At 35.6% G+C, this 17,692-nt stretch overlaps 2 protein-coding genes across 3 annotated transcripts; both read right to left on the reverse strand.

Moving 5' to 3' along the window:
- Positions 1-1,769: 1,769 nt before the first annotated feature.
- On the reverse strand, positions 1,770-4,314 carry LOC126712207 (uncharacterized membrane protein At1g75140). The gene has a single exon (XM_050411443.1). The coding sequence runs from the start codon at positions 4,003-4,005 to the stop codon at positions 2,056-2,058; it is 1,950 nt and encodes a 649-aa protein (XP_050267400.1). The 5' UTR covers positions 4,006-4,314; the 3' UTR covers positions 1,770-2,055.
- Positions 4,315-6,256: 1,942 nt separating this feature from the next.
- Positions 6,257-11,721, reverse strand: LOC126712208 (uncharacterized). 2 transcript variants are annotated; one of them, XM_050411445.1, is made up of 12 exons: positions 11,090-11,721; positions 10,959-11,013; positions 10,760-10,859; positions 10,430-10,685; positions 9,540-9,593; positions 9,252-9,391; positions 8,267-8,837; positions 7,979-8,090; positions 7,787-7,836; positions 7,247-7,373; positions 7,188-7,204; positions 6,257-6,814 (listed from the first exon to the last, which is right to left on the reverse strand). In XM_050411445.1, the coding sequence occupies exons 1-12, from the start codon at positions 11,624-11,626 to the stop codon at positions 6,566-6,568; spliced, it is 2,268 nt and encodes a 755-aa protein (XP_050267402.1). In that variant the 5' UTR covers positions 11,627-11,721; the 3' UTR covers positions 6,257-6,565. The 2 variants fall into 2 exon arrangements, with proteins under 2 accessions (XP_050267402.1, XP_050267401.1); XM_050411444.1 differs by having other exon boundaries at positions 7,188-7,373.
- Positions 11,722-17,692: the final 5,971 nt, after the last annotated feature.

Here is a 17,692-nt window from a genome sequence, read left to right on the forward strand (position 1 = left end):
CACATAAAAGACTATTGACCCAAAGTATGGGTATTTGACTATTTCTTGCTTTCAAAAAAAGAAAAAAACTAAGGGTATTTCGTAGCTTCTTGCCGCAGTTCAATTATAAAAATGTGGTAGAGGGAAAAAAAATCATGGAGAACTTGTGTTACATAAATTGGAATAGTAATTGGGATTAATTCAAAGGAAGAAAGAATGCAGCAAGAAAACCAAAATAAATCAAGTTTCATTGTCGTTTTTTTTAAACAAGGATCATACATTCATACCACCTTTTTAATAATTGAATATTACTCCAATATCCATCACAAAAACAAGCATCGATCAATCATTTTATGTTCTCAAAATAGATGAAAATATCTAATAGCTTTCATTGCGTTAACTGGTGCTTCAAAAATAATAGTGAAATAGAGGCATAATTGCCTAATTAATATCATTTTAATATTATACTATATTATCTTACTAACAGTAGAAAATAAACATAATATCCAATAACTACAAATTGTAAAATATTTTATAGTCGAATAAAATATTTGAGGTTCAATTCCGTCTACATCAATTAATTAGTTTGATGATAAAAAGTAATCATTAAGATCGGTTACAATGTTTCTTGTTAATAGTAGCCTCCATTGAGAGAATTACAATTGAAGGGCTTCGGGGACTGAGAATAAGAGACGAGAGGTTTTGTTTTTTTGTTTTGTGTGATATATAAGGTTCAACTTTAGGCTGGTTGGGAAGCTAACAGTGTCTCTAGCCGAGAGGTTATCCTTATTCTGTAGAATGTGTCTAACTTCTGCTATACCGGCTTATCACATGCATGATGAAGGCAAGTTATCTCTTATTCGCTCGTGTTTGTAATGTGATTGACAAAATTAACAAGATTTTTCTATTGGGGGCTACCGCGGGGAAGACAAATTACCCTTGGGTGTTGGGCCTTTATTCCACAACCAAGCATAGAAATGCAAATGCTATTTTCCTGGCAAAACTCATTTTGGAGATTAGTTGGCCAGAATTCTGACTTCCTAGTGTCAAGTACTAACACAAGCCAACGATACTAGGATCTCAAAAAATTACACAATGTTTGCCACAACTTATCATATGGTAAATTGTGAGTAGTAAAGAAAAGTAGTTGTTCCATAAGATTCACATTTCCACCACTCATAACTAACCATGTGACAAGTTGTGACAAAATTTGTATGATTCGTTGTAGTCTTAGCATTTTTCATTCAAAGCCAGTGTAGTTCCTTGGATAATCTCCGTTTGCAAGGCTCCCCGCATTTGGAAAAAGTCTTAAACAGGGTGGTAGTCAGAATTCTTGCCATACATGAAAAACTATCACCCACAACATATATCAGTAAAACTTGTCAAACATGATATTCCCTATTTTCTAGCACTGGGTTACATGTATCACAAAGACACTCAACGTTAATGCATTTCCAATTACAGGAAGACCAGGTCTTTTGCAAATGATAAAAAAAAAAAAAAAAATCCAAGACCCATCTTAGAATCCAGAACACATCAGTAAGCCACCATTTGAGCCCAGACTTCACCAGTAGGCAGCTGCATCACCATTTGGGGCTCGACCAAAAAATTGTGTTAAAATTGGTTTACTTCATGCTATTTAGCCACCTAACAATAATAAGCCACCCAAAAACAAAACAAAAAAATAATGATGAAGGTTGCAAAAGAATCGCCCGTTGCTTTTCGAGATAAATGATTGACCTTTTACATCTCAGGTTTTCAGCAAACGAAAACAACACAAACCATTGCAATTTGATGAATCCCTAAAGGAGAATCTTATTTGCTTCTATATTTGTATTATACACGTTCTGTTTCCATCTTTCTACAACAAACAAAATAAAGGAATTTTTTTATAAAAAAAATGCTAAAACTTTTTTTCATTATTTCCTTGAGCTACAAGAAGTTACAAAGTTGCAAGTTACAGATATTGCCAGTTTGAACAGCCCCTGCAGATGCCAAAATGAACGGTCCTAAGGAAAAAATCTGAAGGAACTCTGAGACTTCTGAAGCAAAAGTTCATGCAATTGATTCAAGAAGTCAATTGTTATCATCTACAACTTGATTGCTTACAAACAGACTCTCCCTTCTTTTTGGAAAACCAGAAGATTCTAAAGCTGAACCCCTGAATTTTAACTCTGAAGTTGCTCTGAAATTTGGGTCAACAGAAGCTGGTCGAGAGTTATGATCTGCAGAAGACGGTCTAAAGGAATTAGTCGCTCCACCAGGATAACGAGTGGGAGAAACATACCTTCTCGATGGACCTCTTAGACCACTACTTCTAAGATCCATCATATCAGAACCTCTAGAAGAAGAGTCTACAAAAGATCTGTCCCCAGAACCAGTTCCTAATGGAGCTCCAGTCGTGGCTGATGTGGAGCTAAAAGGATCATCTGGCCCCCATGAAGTCAGTGCTTCCTTTTTCTTAGCAAAAAATTGCCAAGCCCCAAATAGAAAAAGTATGAAGAATAACACAGGGCTGGTCCATACAATTGTATTAAACTCCCCTTTAAATATTGGAAGGTTAGAACGATACATTCCCACGTACCCACTTCCGAGGCCGAGAACAACAAGCTTTTCACGATCACTGGCTACTAAGGGTATCACTGTTCTTCTCTCAGCATCCACATCCACTGCTTGATTACTTAGAAAAGATGATCTGATATCATCCAGACCAGCAGAAAAAAGAAGCCGAGGTGCACCAACCCTAACATAATGATGAGATGAAACATTATACACAAAGACCCTCTCCTCACTAACAATAAGCAAAAACCCCCTAATTGCCTGAAATGCAAGAGGCTCATCAATGTCCATTTTTCTCTTGGATCTAACCCTGCATTTGAAGTTCATTATATCCCCCAAGAGCAACACATGAATCAAATCACCTTCTGAGGTAAAGCCATATGCTTTTGACCTTTCAGTGGCATCAAAAACATAATACCGTGCAAGAGAATGGTTCAAGCCTTCACACTCAGACTCCTTAACTTTCATGCTCCTCAAATCCAACGACCCTGCACCACTCTCTGTCAAAAACAAAAGTCGTTGCTTTAAGAACGCAAGTGGCTTGCTTGCTGGCATGGTTGAACCAAAAACAGTTCCATTTTCTGTTAAAACCCTAATCCTTCCACTACCATCCACAGACAAAATATACCTCATCCTCCCAACATGATGCACTTCCAAGATGTTGATCGGAAGCCCATCTTCCCCATTTTCAGTTGACACGATCTTGCCCCCATTTTCCATGAAAAGTGAACTCAGTTCATCTCCATTCGACACCTCCCAAATCCGATGCATCAAGATCACACCATTCTTATGCCCCGTCACCACAACACTCTCATTCTTATAAACTGACATGTACGAAAGCATGGCTGTAATAGGCGAATCTGACCTCGTATAAAACTCGACCAAAACATCCCCATTTCTCAAGAACACATAAACCCTCCCTCTCTCATCCCCAACTGCAACATACTTACTAAGCCCCTCGAAATCCCGAAACGGCAACACATGAATACAAGTAGCATCCGAGTCCAATTTCACAGCCGACACAAACTGAAACCTCTCAGACCAAAATGGGCTAAACTTGGTTACAGAAACCGCCCTCGCTTTCTCTCCCTCTCCCTCTCGATTTTCACCTCCCAATTCGTCTTCCTCTAAATCCTTACCTACCCTTTTACCCCTTTTAGCCTTTTCATTATCTAGATTGTGCCTCTTATCCGTATATGCCACCTTCGGAGACTCCGACAATTTTGATTCTAATTTAGTAACTATTTCACTAAGGTTTCTCACTAAATCCTCAAGCTGGTGCAATAAAACTTGTTGCTCATTGAATTTACTAGTAAGTTCTGTGCTGGGTGCAGCACAAGAATCATGTTCGTGCTCGTGTTGGATTGAGAGAGAGCTAGAGCTAGAGCTTACCAATAGTGAAACAGAAGTGAAAATGAAAAGCAAATAGAGTAAGAAAAACTTGCCTCTGTGTGGACTATTCGCCATTTGTAGAAGCCTTGGACTTGGGTTTTTAGGTGACTAGATTCAGCGTTTGGCCATTATAGCACACGCGTGGATTTCGGATGGATCTTATATTATATTTTGGGTGTTTGGATCTAAGAGGGTTTTGGACAACTAAGATTTAAAATCCCGTGACTGATTTTTGAGGAATCTCAATTTGGGGATCTTCTGATTTAGAAAGGTAAGCTGTGTTTCACTGTTTTGTGTTAAGGATTTTTGAGCTTTCAGTTTTGACCTTTGTCTGAGAAAGACTATGAAGATGTCTGAAGTCTGAAGTCTGAACCCATTTTTAGGTGCAATTGTAGGGAATGATTCAGTCCGGTGAGCGTACTTAATAGTTTATTAGGGACCTATGAGAGTGTGACACGTATAGATTATTTCCTCTTTTAGTGAGAGACAAAGAGAGCTCTGGCCAGTTAGATACTTTTCCGCTTCTCATCACGAGGGAAAACAATGTTCTGTCCAAAAACTAGGTCGTACACTGTTCCAGTGTTTCCCTCCCCACCGTAACACACCTCAAAAAATTTCAAAGTCAAAAAGGATAAAGGTTGAAAAAAAGGTTAAATTTTGAAATCTTATTGGTTCGATCTCTGGTGGCTTCTTGAGATAGCTTGTGACTAACACCTTTCGAGACATTGGCAATGCGTTTGAAATTTTTTCTTTTTCCGGGTTTTATGTAAATATAAAGATTTGTCATCGATAATTCCTAGCCCCTGTCATCTTATCAAAAGAGAGTTTTAGTGGACTCAAATTGTACAGTCTTTTTATTAAAAAATAAAAATAAAAATAAAAATAAATTTTAAGAAAATTTTTACTTATTGAATTAAATTTAATGACTTTTTTACTAAAATTCTCAAAATACTTTTATATATTAAACGATTTATTTTAAAATAAAGATCTAATAGTAATATTGTCATAAAATGAATCTATTTCATTCTCTTTATGTTACTTCCAAACAAAATTACTTACATTCTATTTATTTTATTCATTTATTTTAAAATATCTAATCAAGGTTATTTAATTTCATTTAATTTCATTCTTTTCCCTTGCTTAATACATTTCATTCCATTCTTTTTTATTCTCTTATGATTATTCTATTTTATTCCCTTATGAACTCCCAAACAAAGCCTTAAGGCACGTTTAGTAGATTGTAATAAGCACCGTAATGTAATAGTTATTCCTATGGTTTAGTTATTCAATAGCTTGGTTATATTTTTATTATAAGGAATAGTTATTCCTTATGAATAGCTATTCTTTAAAATGAAGAATAGTTATTCCTCTCTAAAAGGGTTGTAATAGCTATTTCTTAGTAGATATAATAATTTCTAACATTAACACATTTCCAAATAAATAAATTTTTCATATTCACCTAACAATTATGGAAATAAAAAATCATAAAAAAATAACTCATCTCTCTAAAATTTAAAATATATTATTTTATAGGAAATATAATTATATAAATGAGGTATTTCCTAAAATAAATCATAAGTTTTATTCTAATGTTACAACTTGCAATCAAACTAATGAATAGGTTTGGTTATTCAATTACAACACATTTTATTCTTGATAATAAAGATTACTATTCCTGTTGTAATCCACGTTTAGTGTAACAAATGTACCCTTAATGATTTTGGTGTAAAAAAATTTCATTATTTTCCCTTGCTTAATACATTCCATTCCATTATTTTCTATTCTCTTATGATTATTTCATTTCATTCTATTTCATTCCCTTATGAACTCCCAAATGAAGCCTTAATGATTTTGGTGTAAAAAAGATTTTATCATCATACCAATTGATTTTTAGTGTAGATAAAAATCGAACTTTAAATCTCTTATTCAATGATAATTTTAATCAGTTGAGCTAATTAAAACCTACTAATAAAGTCTTTTATCATCAAATAATAAATCTAAAATTCAATCTCACATATACTAAAAATCAATTAACCTTTCTTAATTTGATGATAAGAGCAATAATCAAAAGTTGAAACTTTATATATATATATATATATTAGCCAAGATATTATTCTCAAATTTTATAACTGAAATTGAGTTAAAGGCATGATAAGTTTATTTGCCGTTGAATGATATGACAAAGATCATGGCCGTTGATGTCACCAAAGGGACAATTCTTCAGTAACCGACTGATCATTTGCTTGCCAATCAGTGAACTGACGTTGGAACATCAACATTACTCGTATAGATTATAGTATTATACAGGTGTTAAGTACTCCCAAACTCGAGGCACAAATTCATTTCCAGGAAATAACATTCCCAGTAGTCTATTGATTTGAACCAGAAAGAGGGAATGCATTGCAAGCATGCAACCAATATATACAGGAACAGCATTACTTTCACAGGCTCACAGCAGATCCCCATCAAGATTCCCATTAAAGGCAATCTGATATGACCCAAACTCAGAGCTAAATATAAGGTAACCAGGGCTTCTGAAATGGGCTCAAATAGATGTAAAGAATATATGATAAACAAATGAACTTCTCAAAAAACATTGAGTCAAACAATAACAAGGCATTCTTATATATACACATCAAGCTTTTCCTTCTGTCTTTATTGGCTTCTTTGACAATTTAAATGCAGCAAATACGGATTCAGTTTGCACAACCATACTATCTCGAGTGCACTGCTCAGATTGCAGGGAAGATCGCCTTAATATCTCAAACAGTGAAGTACCTGACTTCATTTCAGCTACAGATCTTGTGTTCTGGGTACTAGCTTTAGTTTGTGAGTTACTGAACTTGGCTGAAGCAGGCCTTTTTGGTTGATTCTCTCTCTGAATCTGCATGTTCAAATAAAATTGATAAATTGAGAAAGATATATTTAGCATTCTATCATTAAGAAAATGCCACAGGAGCAACTGGAATGAATGCTGTGATGGTAAACTAAAACTTCACGGTTGAAATGCTATCAATAGAGGTGCATTCTGATAGTCCCTAATCAATTGCAACCAACCCAGAAATTATAAAACCTCAATATTCTCATTGCATCTCCAATAATAATTCCCCCCCCCCCCCCCCCCCCCCACCTCCTCCCTTTAATCACCTTATGGTAAAACAGATTGCTGACTAAGTGCAGCAAGTAAAAATATATCAAAAATGAAGCAAGCAAGAAAATTTGTATATACTTCAGCCTTGCTCCCTGTTTGAGCTTACCGCATCAGAAGAACCCTCTGACATTGAGATTAAACTCCTGCTGTTGCTGTCATCTAGACCAGACATTGAGATTGAACTCCTGCTATTGCTGTCATCTCGACCAAAAATAAAAGAACGAACTTTGCCTGATGCTTTCTTTTGGGATGAGGGCAAGGAATGATTTGACCCCCTACCAAGGAAAGAAGACTGCAAGAATAACCAATGCCGTAGTTATAGTTAATTCAAAATGTTCTTTATAACTGGTATCTCCCATCAATATGTGTATGTGCACAGAATTTATTAAAAATAAAGTTGGAAGCAGAAAATGAGAACTGGATTCCCAGTGTGCAAAAAATGTTCACGAATATGCATGTTAGAAGTTAGAAAAGGGAAAGGAGACAGGAACCAGCTATCACCATCATGGAAATAGAACATGCAGACTATCTGGCATACCTTTGGTATGAGATCTAAAACAAAAAATGTGTTCTTTGATATTTCACTTCAGCACACTGGTTTAAGTTTGGATACTCTTTTTGTTACAGAAACTGATAATCAATTAAAATAGCATAGCTAACAATACTGCAATCTACATTCAAAATCCCAAGTGCAAACTGGTTTACCTTGGACAGTATGTTACTCTTTCCTCCAACAGGTGGCATTTTAAAAAGGGCTGCATAAAATAAAAATAGCAATAACAATAAGATAAGAAGCATAACAAAATAAACACAGAAGACTGGTGGCTGAAATATAATGCAGAACTTTTCTTTTTCTTTGATGAGTAAAATATAGAACTAATATACTAAAGACCATACAAGGTGTTTTGGCTTTCTTCTTAGAGTCAGGGACAATATTCAACTTCTTTATAAGACCAAAAACTTCTCTGGAACTCTCATCCTCTGCCGGTGACAAAAACATAGCTGGCTCCTGTTTCATATCATAACCTTCTGTGAATTGTACAATACTCAGAACAAATAGCATAATTGATATATCTAATACAGACCAGATCCATTATTAGACAAGATAGCAGAAAATTCTGATAAAGCATTAGAAAATAAATCATATTTCTGAAGATAATAATAAATAAACTGCTAAGAACTCACAGATTTCTCAAATAGGCACTGCTTAGCTAGCCTCTTTTCTGTTTCCTCATCATCAGATGATAAATATACATCATCCTTATCCGTAAACATTTGAGGAATCATTTGCTTTGCTTTTTTTAAATTCATCCGGGCAACATTTGTTGGGTTAGAATCTTCTGCAGCTTCATCGCCAAAATCTTCTTTGTATTCATCACCTTCCTCATCTTCTTCCTCTTCAAGCAAAGTTGTTTCTTTCAATTTTGAACCACAATTAAATTTCTGCAAAAGATTTTCTGTTCCAGCCGCATCCTGTTGTTCAAGCCACTTCTGATGAAGTTGATTACGCTTCTCATTATCAACTGGCTTTTCTTCATATCCAGTTGCTATCATATCCTTAAGTTCTTCTAAATCCTCATTGTCCTCATCTTCTTCATTATCTTGGAATCGAAGCATGTCATTATCACTGTCATCTTCTTCCTCTGCTTCATCATCAACAAATGCTTTAACAGGATCATGAAATGAAGATAAATCAGTTAATCCATGTGGATGGGGAGCAATGTTCTCCTTGTCATTGCCCTCTTCGTCAGAAGAACTACAAAAGAGAAGCAATAATCAACTTTACATTTTAGAACACCTAGACTGTGGAGATAATGTAGAGTCCAGTAAGGTATGCCTCAAGTTTATAATAGCCAACTATAGTATGGATCACAATTCACACACACACGAAATAAATAAATATATATATATATATATATATAAAATATTCACACACAAAAAAATACCATTTTAATTGATAAATGATTATTCAGATGGTGAGAAAAGGAACCGGTTGTCATAGACAAACATAAATAAGTAAAACCATACAATACAGAAACAGAGAGCAATCTATTCCCTGTGAGTGATATCCTAACAAGGGAACTTGAGGTGTAATGAAAATAAGGTCACAAAACAGTAAATGATTTTGCTGTGTAGAACTGTAAAAGAAAGAAATTCTACAAACACTTACACATCATCAGGAGGAGCAGAATCAAGCTTTAAATTCATTGCAAGAATGGATGGAGCCATAACTTCTTCCAAGGGACTGCTGGGTGTCTTGCTAGGTAGCTCATCCATAGAGTCACTTGTTTGGGAATCAGAAAACAGCTCCTACAGCATACAAATAGACTGATCATCCTTAGAGTTACTTGTTTTGAATCAGAACACAGCCCTAATTTTTTATACAACACACCAATAGGGTAAGAATAACTTCCAAACAATTCAGTTTTTTTTGGGGGCAGAGGGGGGGAAGAAGTACCTGGGTATCACCAATTGGAGCTCGAAATTCTTGTTTGGATTCCTCATCCACATCCTGCAACGTAGAGGCATTACAACATATGGCTAGTCCATCCCAAAATAAAGCAGCAAACACCCCTCTTGCACAAGTCTACAGACTATGCTACTAAAACTCAACTCAGCCAAGCCTTTATCACAACTAATTAGGATTTGGGATCAGCAGCAATATGAAACCCTTTTCACCATCAGTGCTATCAAAATTACATTCTAAAAGTTGCAACCAGGAAAAAAAAAAAAAAAGAGCCTAACTTCTGAGAAGCACCAACTCTAATGATCACTACAATAACAAAAGACCTAATTTACGTGTCACACTTAGAGGGTTTAAAGTGATGACCAAAATGTTGTGCAATTATAATTGTATATTTCAAGCTTCTGAGATGTTGCCATTCAACTTAACATTGCTTGCCTTCTTGCCAGATCACATATTCACATCAAGTCATCAACAAACACATTGCTCTTCTCAACAAAAAAAAAAAAAACACATTGCTCAATATAAATATAGGGAAACATCATTTACAAACTTCCAACAATTCTCCATATACGTACTAGCTATTAAAGCGTATATACAAGTGATTTTGGGACAAAACATTCAATCCAACAAAAACCTAATAAACCAAAGGTAGTGATTGTTGCACACAGTGAGTACATACACACTGAAATAGGAATTACCCTAAATGGCTAAATCAAATTCATGGATACATCAAATGTTTAACTTGTTGAGGTAAAAAAGAGTTCTGACATATGTAAAACCATGTATGCGCAATCCTTTATGGTATTAAATTAGTGTGCCTACACTTTTTTCATTTTACAACAGTTAAATTCATCAAGAATTTGTCGTGCCTTATAACTCACCATTTGGGAAAGTATACTTTTACGGCTGGAGTGATCTTTAATATCACTTGGTTCATCCATACATAGCTCATCTAAATTGCTCTTCATGTTAACAGGAAATTCAATCGTTTCTTCACTAGCCACTTTTACCACTCCATTTCCCCTATTTTCATCAATAGGACTACCTGAATTACAATCCACTACCACCTCCCTTACAAAACCATCATCGCCATCATCATCATCATCAAGAAAAGACATACTGTTTATAGCAACAGATCTGCCACACACAAAACAAGCATAAATACATTGACCAATATGTACATAAATATAAACCCAAAGTAAACTACCCACTTTTTTGCAATCTCCAGCTTTCGTTTGCGAATCTTCTCCAAAACTGAAGATATCGGCTTCTGAACAAGCAGTACGGGTTTAAATGATGCATCTCTAGTTTCTAACAACAAAGACAAAATGGTAAAACTAATTAAATCCACTAAATCAAACTATACAAACAAGTTCAACAAAATAAAGGGTCTTAAACATAACTTTATACCTCGTAAGAGTCTCTGAGACTCAGCACGAAGTTGCTTAAGATTGTCCCTTCTTTCCTGTAAAAATAGCAGCCACTATTAATTACAACAAAAACAAAAACAAAACCCAAAAGAGAGAGAGGGAAAGAAATACCTTTTTAGTCATTTTTTTGGTGGTGGCATCAAGATCAACAACACTCTCATCAACATTCTTCTTTTTTTTCTTCTTCGTCTTCTTGTTGTCTACATTTTCATCAAGCTCATCAGAACTACGTCGTTTCTTCACTGGCTCCTCAATTCTCAGATCCTCAGCCCCATCTCCCATCTCTTCGCTCGGATCGTCGCGTTTTGCGACGAAATCGTCACCCACAGAGTCAAACTCCAAAACCCTCTTAGTCTTAACCCCCAAACCATTTTCTTCTTCTTTTTCTTCTTCTTCGCCACCCAAACCAAAATCCAATTCATTTCCTCCATCAAAACCCTCCTCCGATTCCGATTCAGATCCCGCCCCCGACGGCGACAATTCCTTCAACTCCTCCGAATCTTGGGCTTCAGATTTAGGGAAATCCAACAAAGGCGAGGAAGGCTCGGTGGAAACCCTAATTGCTTTCTTCAAGCGCTTCAGCTTTCTTTCCGAAGGAGAAATCTCTTCCGATTGTGGGAGTAGCTGAAAATCATCGTCGCTCTCCATATCTCTCTGTGATGAAATCAATGGAGAACAACTAGGGTTTTTTGTCAGATCTATAATCTAATTTGTGAAATTCTAATTCTAATTCTAATTTTTTAGAAATGAAAATAGTATTACAGGTCGTGACTATATTGGGTTTTTACTTTTAGGCGGCAAAAAGTTTTGAAATTTTTTAGGATTGGCGCAATTTTTAGGGTTAGGATTCGTATCGAACCGCCAAATTTACCGGCTTGTTTTGGACTTTGGGCCGGGCTGGGCCGTTGAGTCTGATGTGTGGTTGTGATTGAAACATGGGCCGGGATCATGTGCAGTGAACCAGAGGGATTTTGCAGTTTAGCACTGTGAGAGGAAAAATTATAATAAGTTAACATACGGTCGGAAAAATTTTGGAAACTAGCATTTTGAGTTTTAAAAACTTGAGATCAATGATAAAAATCGAGACTTTCAAACTCGAGTTTTACTGCTACTGCGGAGCAATTTAGCCACATAGATCTCAAGTCTATAAGACTCAAGTTCTAAAAAGCAAAACCAAGTCTTCAAAACTCAATTTTTGTCGGACTTGAAGAATAACAAACCTAAAGAAAAACGCAGCACATAAGAAGACAATCTAGTGCTGGGTGGGCGATCTGGTTAAAGAAGAATGCTGGTAGATGATCTAATCTTTAGCGACTGGGTGGACGAACAGACACGACTAGGTGGATGATTTGATCTTCAGAGTCTTCAGCAACGATGAAGAACGAACAGACGCGAGGAAGAAGAAGAAAGGGAAAATAAAATGGTGGAACTCGAGTTCCACATGAATTTTTTTTTCCACATCACCTACCACAACTTACAAATCGAGACTCAGAAACTTGACATGCTAGTGTGGGGGCCGGTTAATCAATAATTATTAAAACCGAGCTAACTGGGCCTGTGGCCCATCCGAGGACGTAAAACCGTCCGAGGAGGCCCATATAAGGTTATAAGGGGAACCAAATGAAAAGAAGAGTAAATATCACATGAGGTGGGTTTAACATTCGTCCGAGAACAAATTCCTTCTCGGCAATATGTGTTTGAGGATGACCTGAACGCCATATTGTTACAAACACACTTTAGAACTACATTACCACTAAAGGTGAGATATGAGACCAAGGGTAAAAAAGAAAAGGTAAACAAATATCTTAAACAACTGTTGCCTTCGCATTAATTACCTCTCAACAAACTCTCTGGCCGCATTAATGTGGAGGTGATGCCTGAATAGTGATGAAGCAGCCTTACAGCTGCTGGTTAAAGGATCCAAGAAGTGTTGGATGGGACAGGAAGGGATTTCCCGAATCCAACCTACACGTGTGTGGTAAATATGACACCAAAAGGGCAGTATATAACATGAAAGAATGCATTGAGAAAAAGGAGATCAGAACTTCTAAACAAAGGACGCTTAGAGGAAAACCTTTTGAAATAAAGAACTTAGCTTGATTAAAGGGGAAATTGATCGTAATATTTATGTTAATCCATCTAAAAACGTGAAGTTTAATCGTTTTTCTTTTGAAGTTAATCTAGTTCTTTTATATCCACGCTCTACAAATTGAGTCTTTACAGCTAGTTTTCCAGATTGTTTTGAAACGTGACAGCTAACAAAATTGTTTGATATTTAGGGTTAATTGGGAAAAAAATTCTAGTGAACCACTTAGGATGCTTCTTTTCAAGGATAAATAAATGGGACAAAATATATTAGAACTTTAAATCTGGTTTGAATTAGGTTTTTTTTTTTTTTTTTTTTAAAAAAAAAAAAAAGAAGATAGCTAAAAGTTGGTAAAACTATATTTCTACTTCTATCTAGACTAGATGATGTGAAACTATACAAAGTTGTGCAAAAGCAACTAAAGCTAATAAGTTGAAAAATAAACTATAATAATTTAGTCAAGGTATGTCACCTATAATTGTATAACTTTTACTATAAATATATTTAACTAACAGAATTTTTGTGTTTACTTTTGATAATAGAAATGTAGTTGTATACAGCATGAAAAAAAACATTTAACATGCTAATAAAATGTTTAATATTGCATGATTGTAGTATGATTATAGTTTTTTTAGACGGTTAGCATGATTATAGTGGTACTAGTACAAATAAATCAATTCAATTGAGACTAAAATTGTTTAAAAAATATATCAAATTGATGTTTTTTTGCAAATAATCATTCAACGATAGTAATATCATTGGGATATTGGAAGAAACTAATAACTCTCTACTTTAAATTATCTCCTTAAACCATAAAATGTTTTAAGTTAGCCCTACTATAAGAGCATTCACAACAAAAGTTGTAAAAGAGATGAAATGCTATTTTTATAGCTCTAAAAAAAAAAAAAAAAAAGCTCCATCAATGATGCTATATCTGAAAAAATTTGGCACCTAGCTACAGTGAGCTATTAATAGTAACAACTCGCTGTAGCTAAATGTTATAAAATTTTTATTTGATTTTATTCTTCATTCTCCTTTCTCTCTCTCTCTCTCTCCTCTCCCCTCTTGCCTACAACCCATTCGGCCATTCCCATTCTCTCCACCCTCTCTATCTCACTTCTCCTCCATCACCTCTATCCTCTCACACAATGGCTCAAGGTTGCTCATCCTAGTCTCTCTCTTCTCGTTGTCGTGGTGGTCTGTACTCGTTGGTGGTTATCCTTGGTTCGTGCCTGGGCTATTGGTATGGGTTTGTGTGAGTTGTTGTGGTGATGATGGTAGTCGTTGATTTTGAGAGTGGGTTTTGTGGATTGGTGGCTGTAGAGGGGCCAAAATTAGGAATTAACATTGGTTTTCAAACAATATAATTAATAGGCACTGTTTTCAAACTATATTTTTTACTAGCATCTCGAGTCAAAGAGACTCGATTTAGGGCCTATAAATCGAGTTTTTAAAACTCAATTTTCCTGGTCTGATAATGTTTGATATTACATTTTTTCCATGTGACGACCATCTAGAAATCAAGTCTTAGAGACTCGATTTATAAATTCCTTATATATTCAGCCTCCTTACACTACAACACCCCACCTTCTCATCAGACCAGAAACCAAAGAACCCATAGCCGCCCGATCCAGCCAGACCACGCCACCACCGTGCGCAACCCGGCAATGCGACCCAATCCGTGCAACCCAAGTAGCGCGACCGAGGCAACGTGACCAGGGTCACGCGACCCAAGCATCAACCCAGCGAGGTGAGGTGAGGTGAGCTCTCTCTCCTGGGATTCTTTCTCTCTCTGATCTGATGGGTTTTGGGGTTTTTATTTTTTTAATATGTATTTTAGGTGGTTGGTAGGGGTGGAATTTGGATTTTAGGTGGTTGTTAGGGGTGGATTTGGTTGGATTTATGCTGAGTTGTTGGATTAAAGTTTTATAGAACAAATCGAGTATTTAAGCGTCGATATATAAATCGAGTCGACGCTTAAATACTTGATTTCTAGGTGGACAAAGTGCCACCTCAAACCTTTTTAGAACATGAAAACCAACCCTCAAAGACTCGATTTATAGCCCAAAATCGACCCTCTAAGACTCAAGATGTTAATAAAATATATACTTTTGAAACCACGCCTACTAATTGCATTGTTTGAAAAACACTGTTAATTCCGAATTTTGGCCCTGTGGAGGTGGTGGTGGTGGTTTATTTTAGGTGTGGGTCTTGTGGATTGGTGGTTGATTTTTGGAGTGAATTTTATGAATTGGCAGTGGTGATGTGGCGGTACTTGATTTGGGGGTGGGTCTTGTGGATTGGTAGTTGATTTAGGGTGTGGTTCTTGTGGATTGGTGGTTGTAGTTGTGGTGGTGGTTGATTTTGGGTGTGGGTCTTATGGATTTTTGGCTGTGGTGGTGGTGGTAATTGATTTTGGGTATGGGTATTGTGGATTGGTGGTTGTAGTGGTGATGGTGGTTGATATTGGCTGTGGCAGTGGGTTGTGGTTATGGTTGTGATGGTGTGTTGTCTTGTGGCTGGTGGTGATAGATTGGGTTTTTTTTTTTTTTTTTTTTTTTTGTGCGGTGGGTGGTGAGTTATAGATACCACAGTGTTTGTTGTTGGTAGTGGAGGTGCAGTGGCTAGTGGTGATGAGTTGTGGTTGGTTGTTGTAGATTTTGTGGTGATTTTTTATTTTTATTTTTTATTTTAATGAGTTGTTTATATTATTTTAAATGAAGTGCTAAAAAAATAGAACTTTTGATGTTCGATGTATTTTAAAGTGAAGTAGTAAAATAGATAAAGTAGCCTTTTGAGATGCTAAAAGCTAAAAAATTTAGAACCTTTGATACGAATGCTCTAAGGTGCTAATTGTTATTATTATTATTATTTTTTTTTAGAATCCTAGTTGTTATTAATCTAATGATATGAAGCCATCCAATTCCTTGCAAAATATTGGTCTCGCCATTTTCTTGCTCAAACCAAACTGACCTACTCTCTCATTTTTAAACTACAAAATTTCAATTTGACACCATTTATTTCTCCAATTAGGGAGGCCCTCCTCTCAATGGTAACACAGTAAATTCGACTATGCTTATATGCCCTAACCCTCTTCTTGAATATAAACAGGGAAAAAATGATAATTATTTTCCCAATAAGGGAGAACATCTTGTCCTCTCCTTTCTAAAGCATGAAGTCTATTCGACCTTCGAAGGCATTGTATCACTTCAGTTTCTTATAGTCCATAACTCTCACACACTCTCTTGTCTAATTTCTTTCTTTCCAGTAAGGGTGGCTCAACTATTAGGCCATTTAGACAATAAGTTTTTGTTGTGATTGGTGCAATTTCTAGGTTTGGTTTACCAAAACTATTGGTTTGTTTGGGGCTTTTGGGCTGGGTTGGGCCATTGCATTTATTGATAAGTTACCATGATTGAAACGTGAACTGGGATCCTGTATAGGAAAGCAAACTCAATGCTTGTTTTATTAAAAATAAATAAATAAATAAACTAATGCATGTTTTGGATGCCGAAATAAAATTTTACTTAAAAAAAACATTTTAATTTTTCTATAAAGTAAATGTGCTCTGAATTAGGTTTTTTCCTCAAAATTTATCTACTTATTTGCTGAAAACTTATTAGCTAAAAGCTAAATTAGGTTTTTTTCCTCAAATTTTATCGGTTTATTTGTTGAAAATTTATCTACTTATTAGCTAAAAGCTGGTAAAACTATATTTCTACCTAGATGATGTAAAACTTTACAAAGTTGTGCATAAGCAACTAAGTTGAAAAATAAACTATACTAGTTTAGGCATGGTATGTTAACTATGATTGTAGAATTTACTATACAAATATTAAGAACCTTCATAAAAACGTGGCCATATATTATATGAAAAATATTTAACAATGCTATAACATGGTTAATATTGCATAATTTTAGCATGATCATAGTGGTACTAGTACAAAGAAACCAATTCAATCAAGGCTAAAGTTGTTTACAAAAATATATCAAATTAATGGTTTTTTTGGCAAAAAAAAAAAAAATTATAGTACCACCATTGCAATATTGTAAAAAAAACCAATAACTCTTCAAAAAATGCCTCATGGAAAACTCACTCCACAAAACGAGTTGAACCAGCTCCGGTATAGGTGTTAGTTGATATTGATCAACGATATGAACCTCTTGCCCATCCAATTCCCTACCAAATATTGGTCCTATCTTTTCTTGCTCAAACCATATTGACTCGGCCTCTCATAAACTTCTTGAACTACAAAATGTTCAATTTGACACTGTTTATTAGTATGACAAAGTTTAATTTCCCAATTAGGGAGGCCTTCCTATTGAGCTACAACATAGTAAATTCGACTATGTTTATGTGCCCAGTGAGGGGTCTGAACCTTTTCTTAAACATTAACATGACAAGATTGACAACACTTATTTGCCCAACAAGAGAGAAGTATTCTAGGTTGTATTGCTTGCTCCTGGATTCAGTAGTAGATCAAAAGGCTAACTTATTCAAAATCTTAAAATCTACGCTTATTTTCAACTCCCCAAAGCATTTCATCGCTTACTACGTCCTTCATAGTCTTTGGGTGCCTAGGTATCAACTGTAAGTCTTTCCTTGTTTGAACCCCGCCCTTAACTTT

The sequence above is a fragment of the Quercus robur genome, chromosome 2, assembly GCF_932294415.1.
Source record: "Quercus robur chromosome 2, dhQueRobu3.1, whole genome shotgun sequence".
Lineage (NCBI taxonomy): Eukaryota > Viridiplantae > Streptophyta > Magnoliopsida > Fagales > Fagaceae > Quercus > Quercus robur.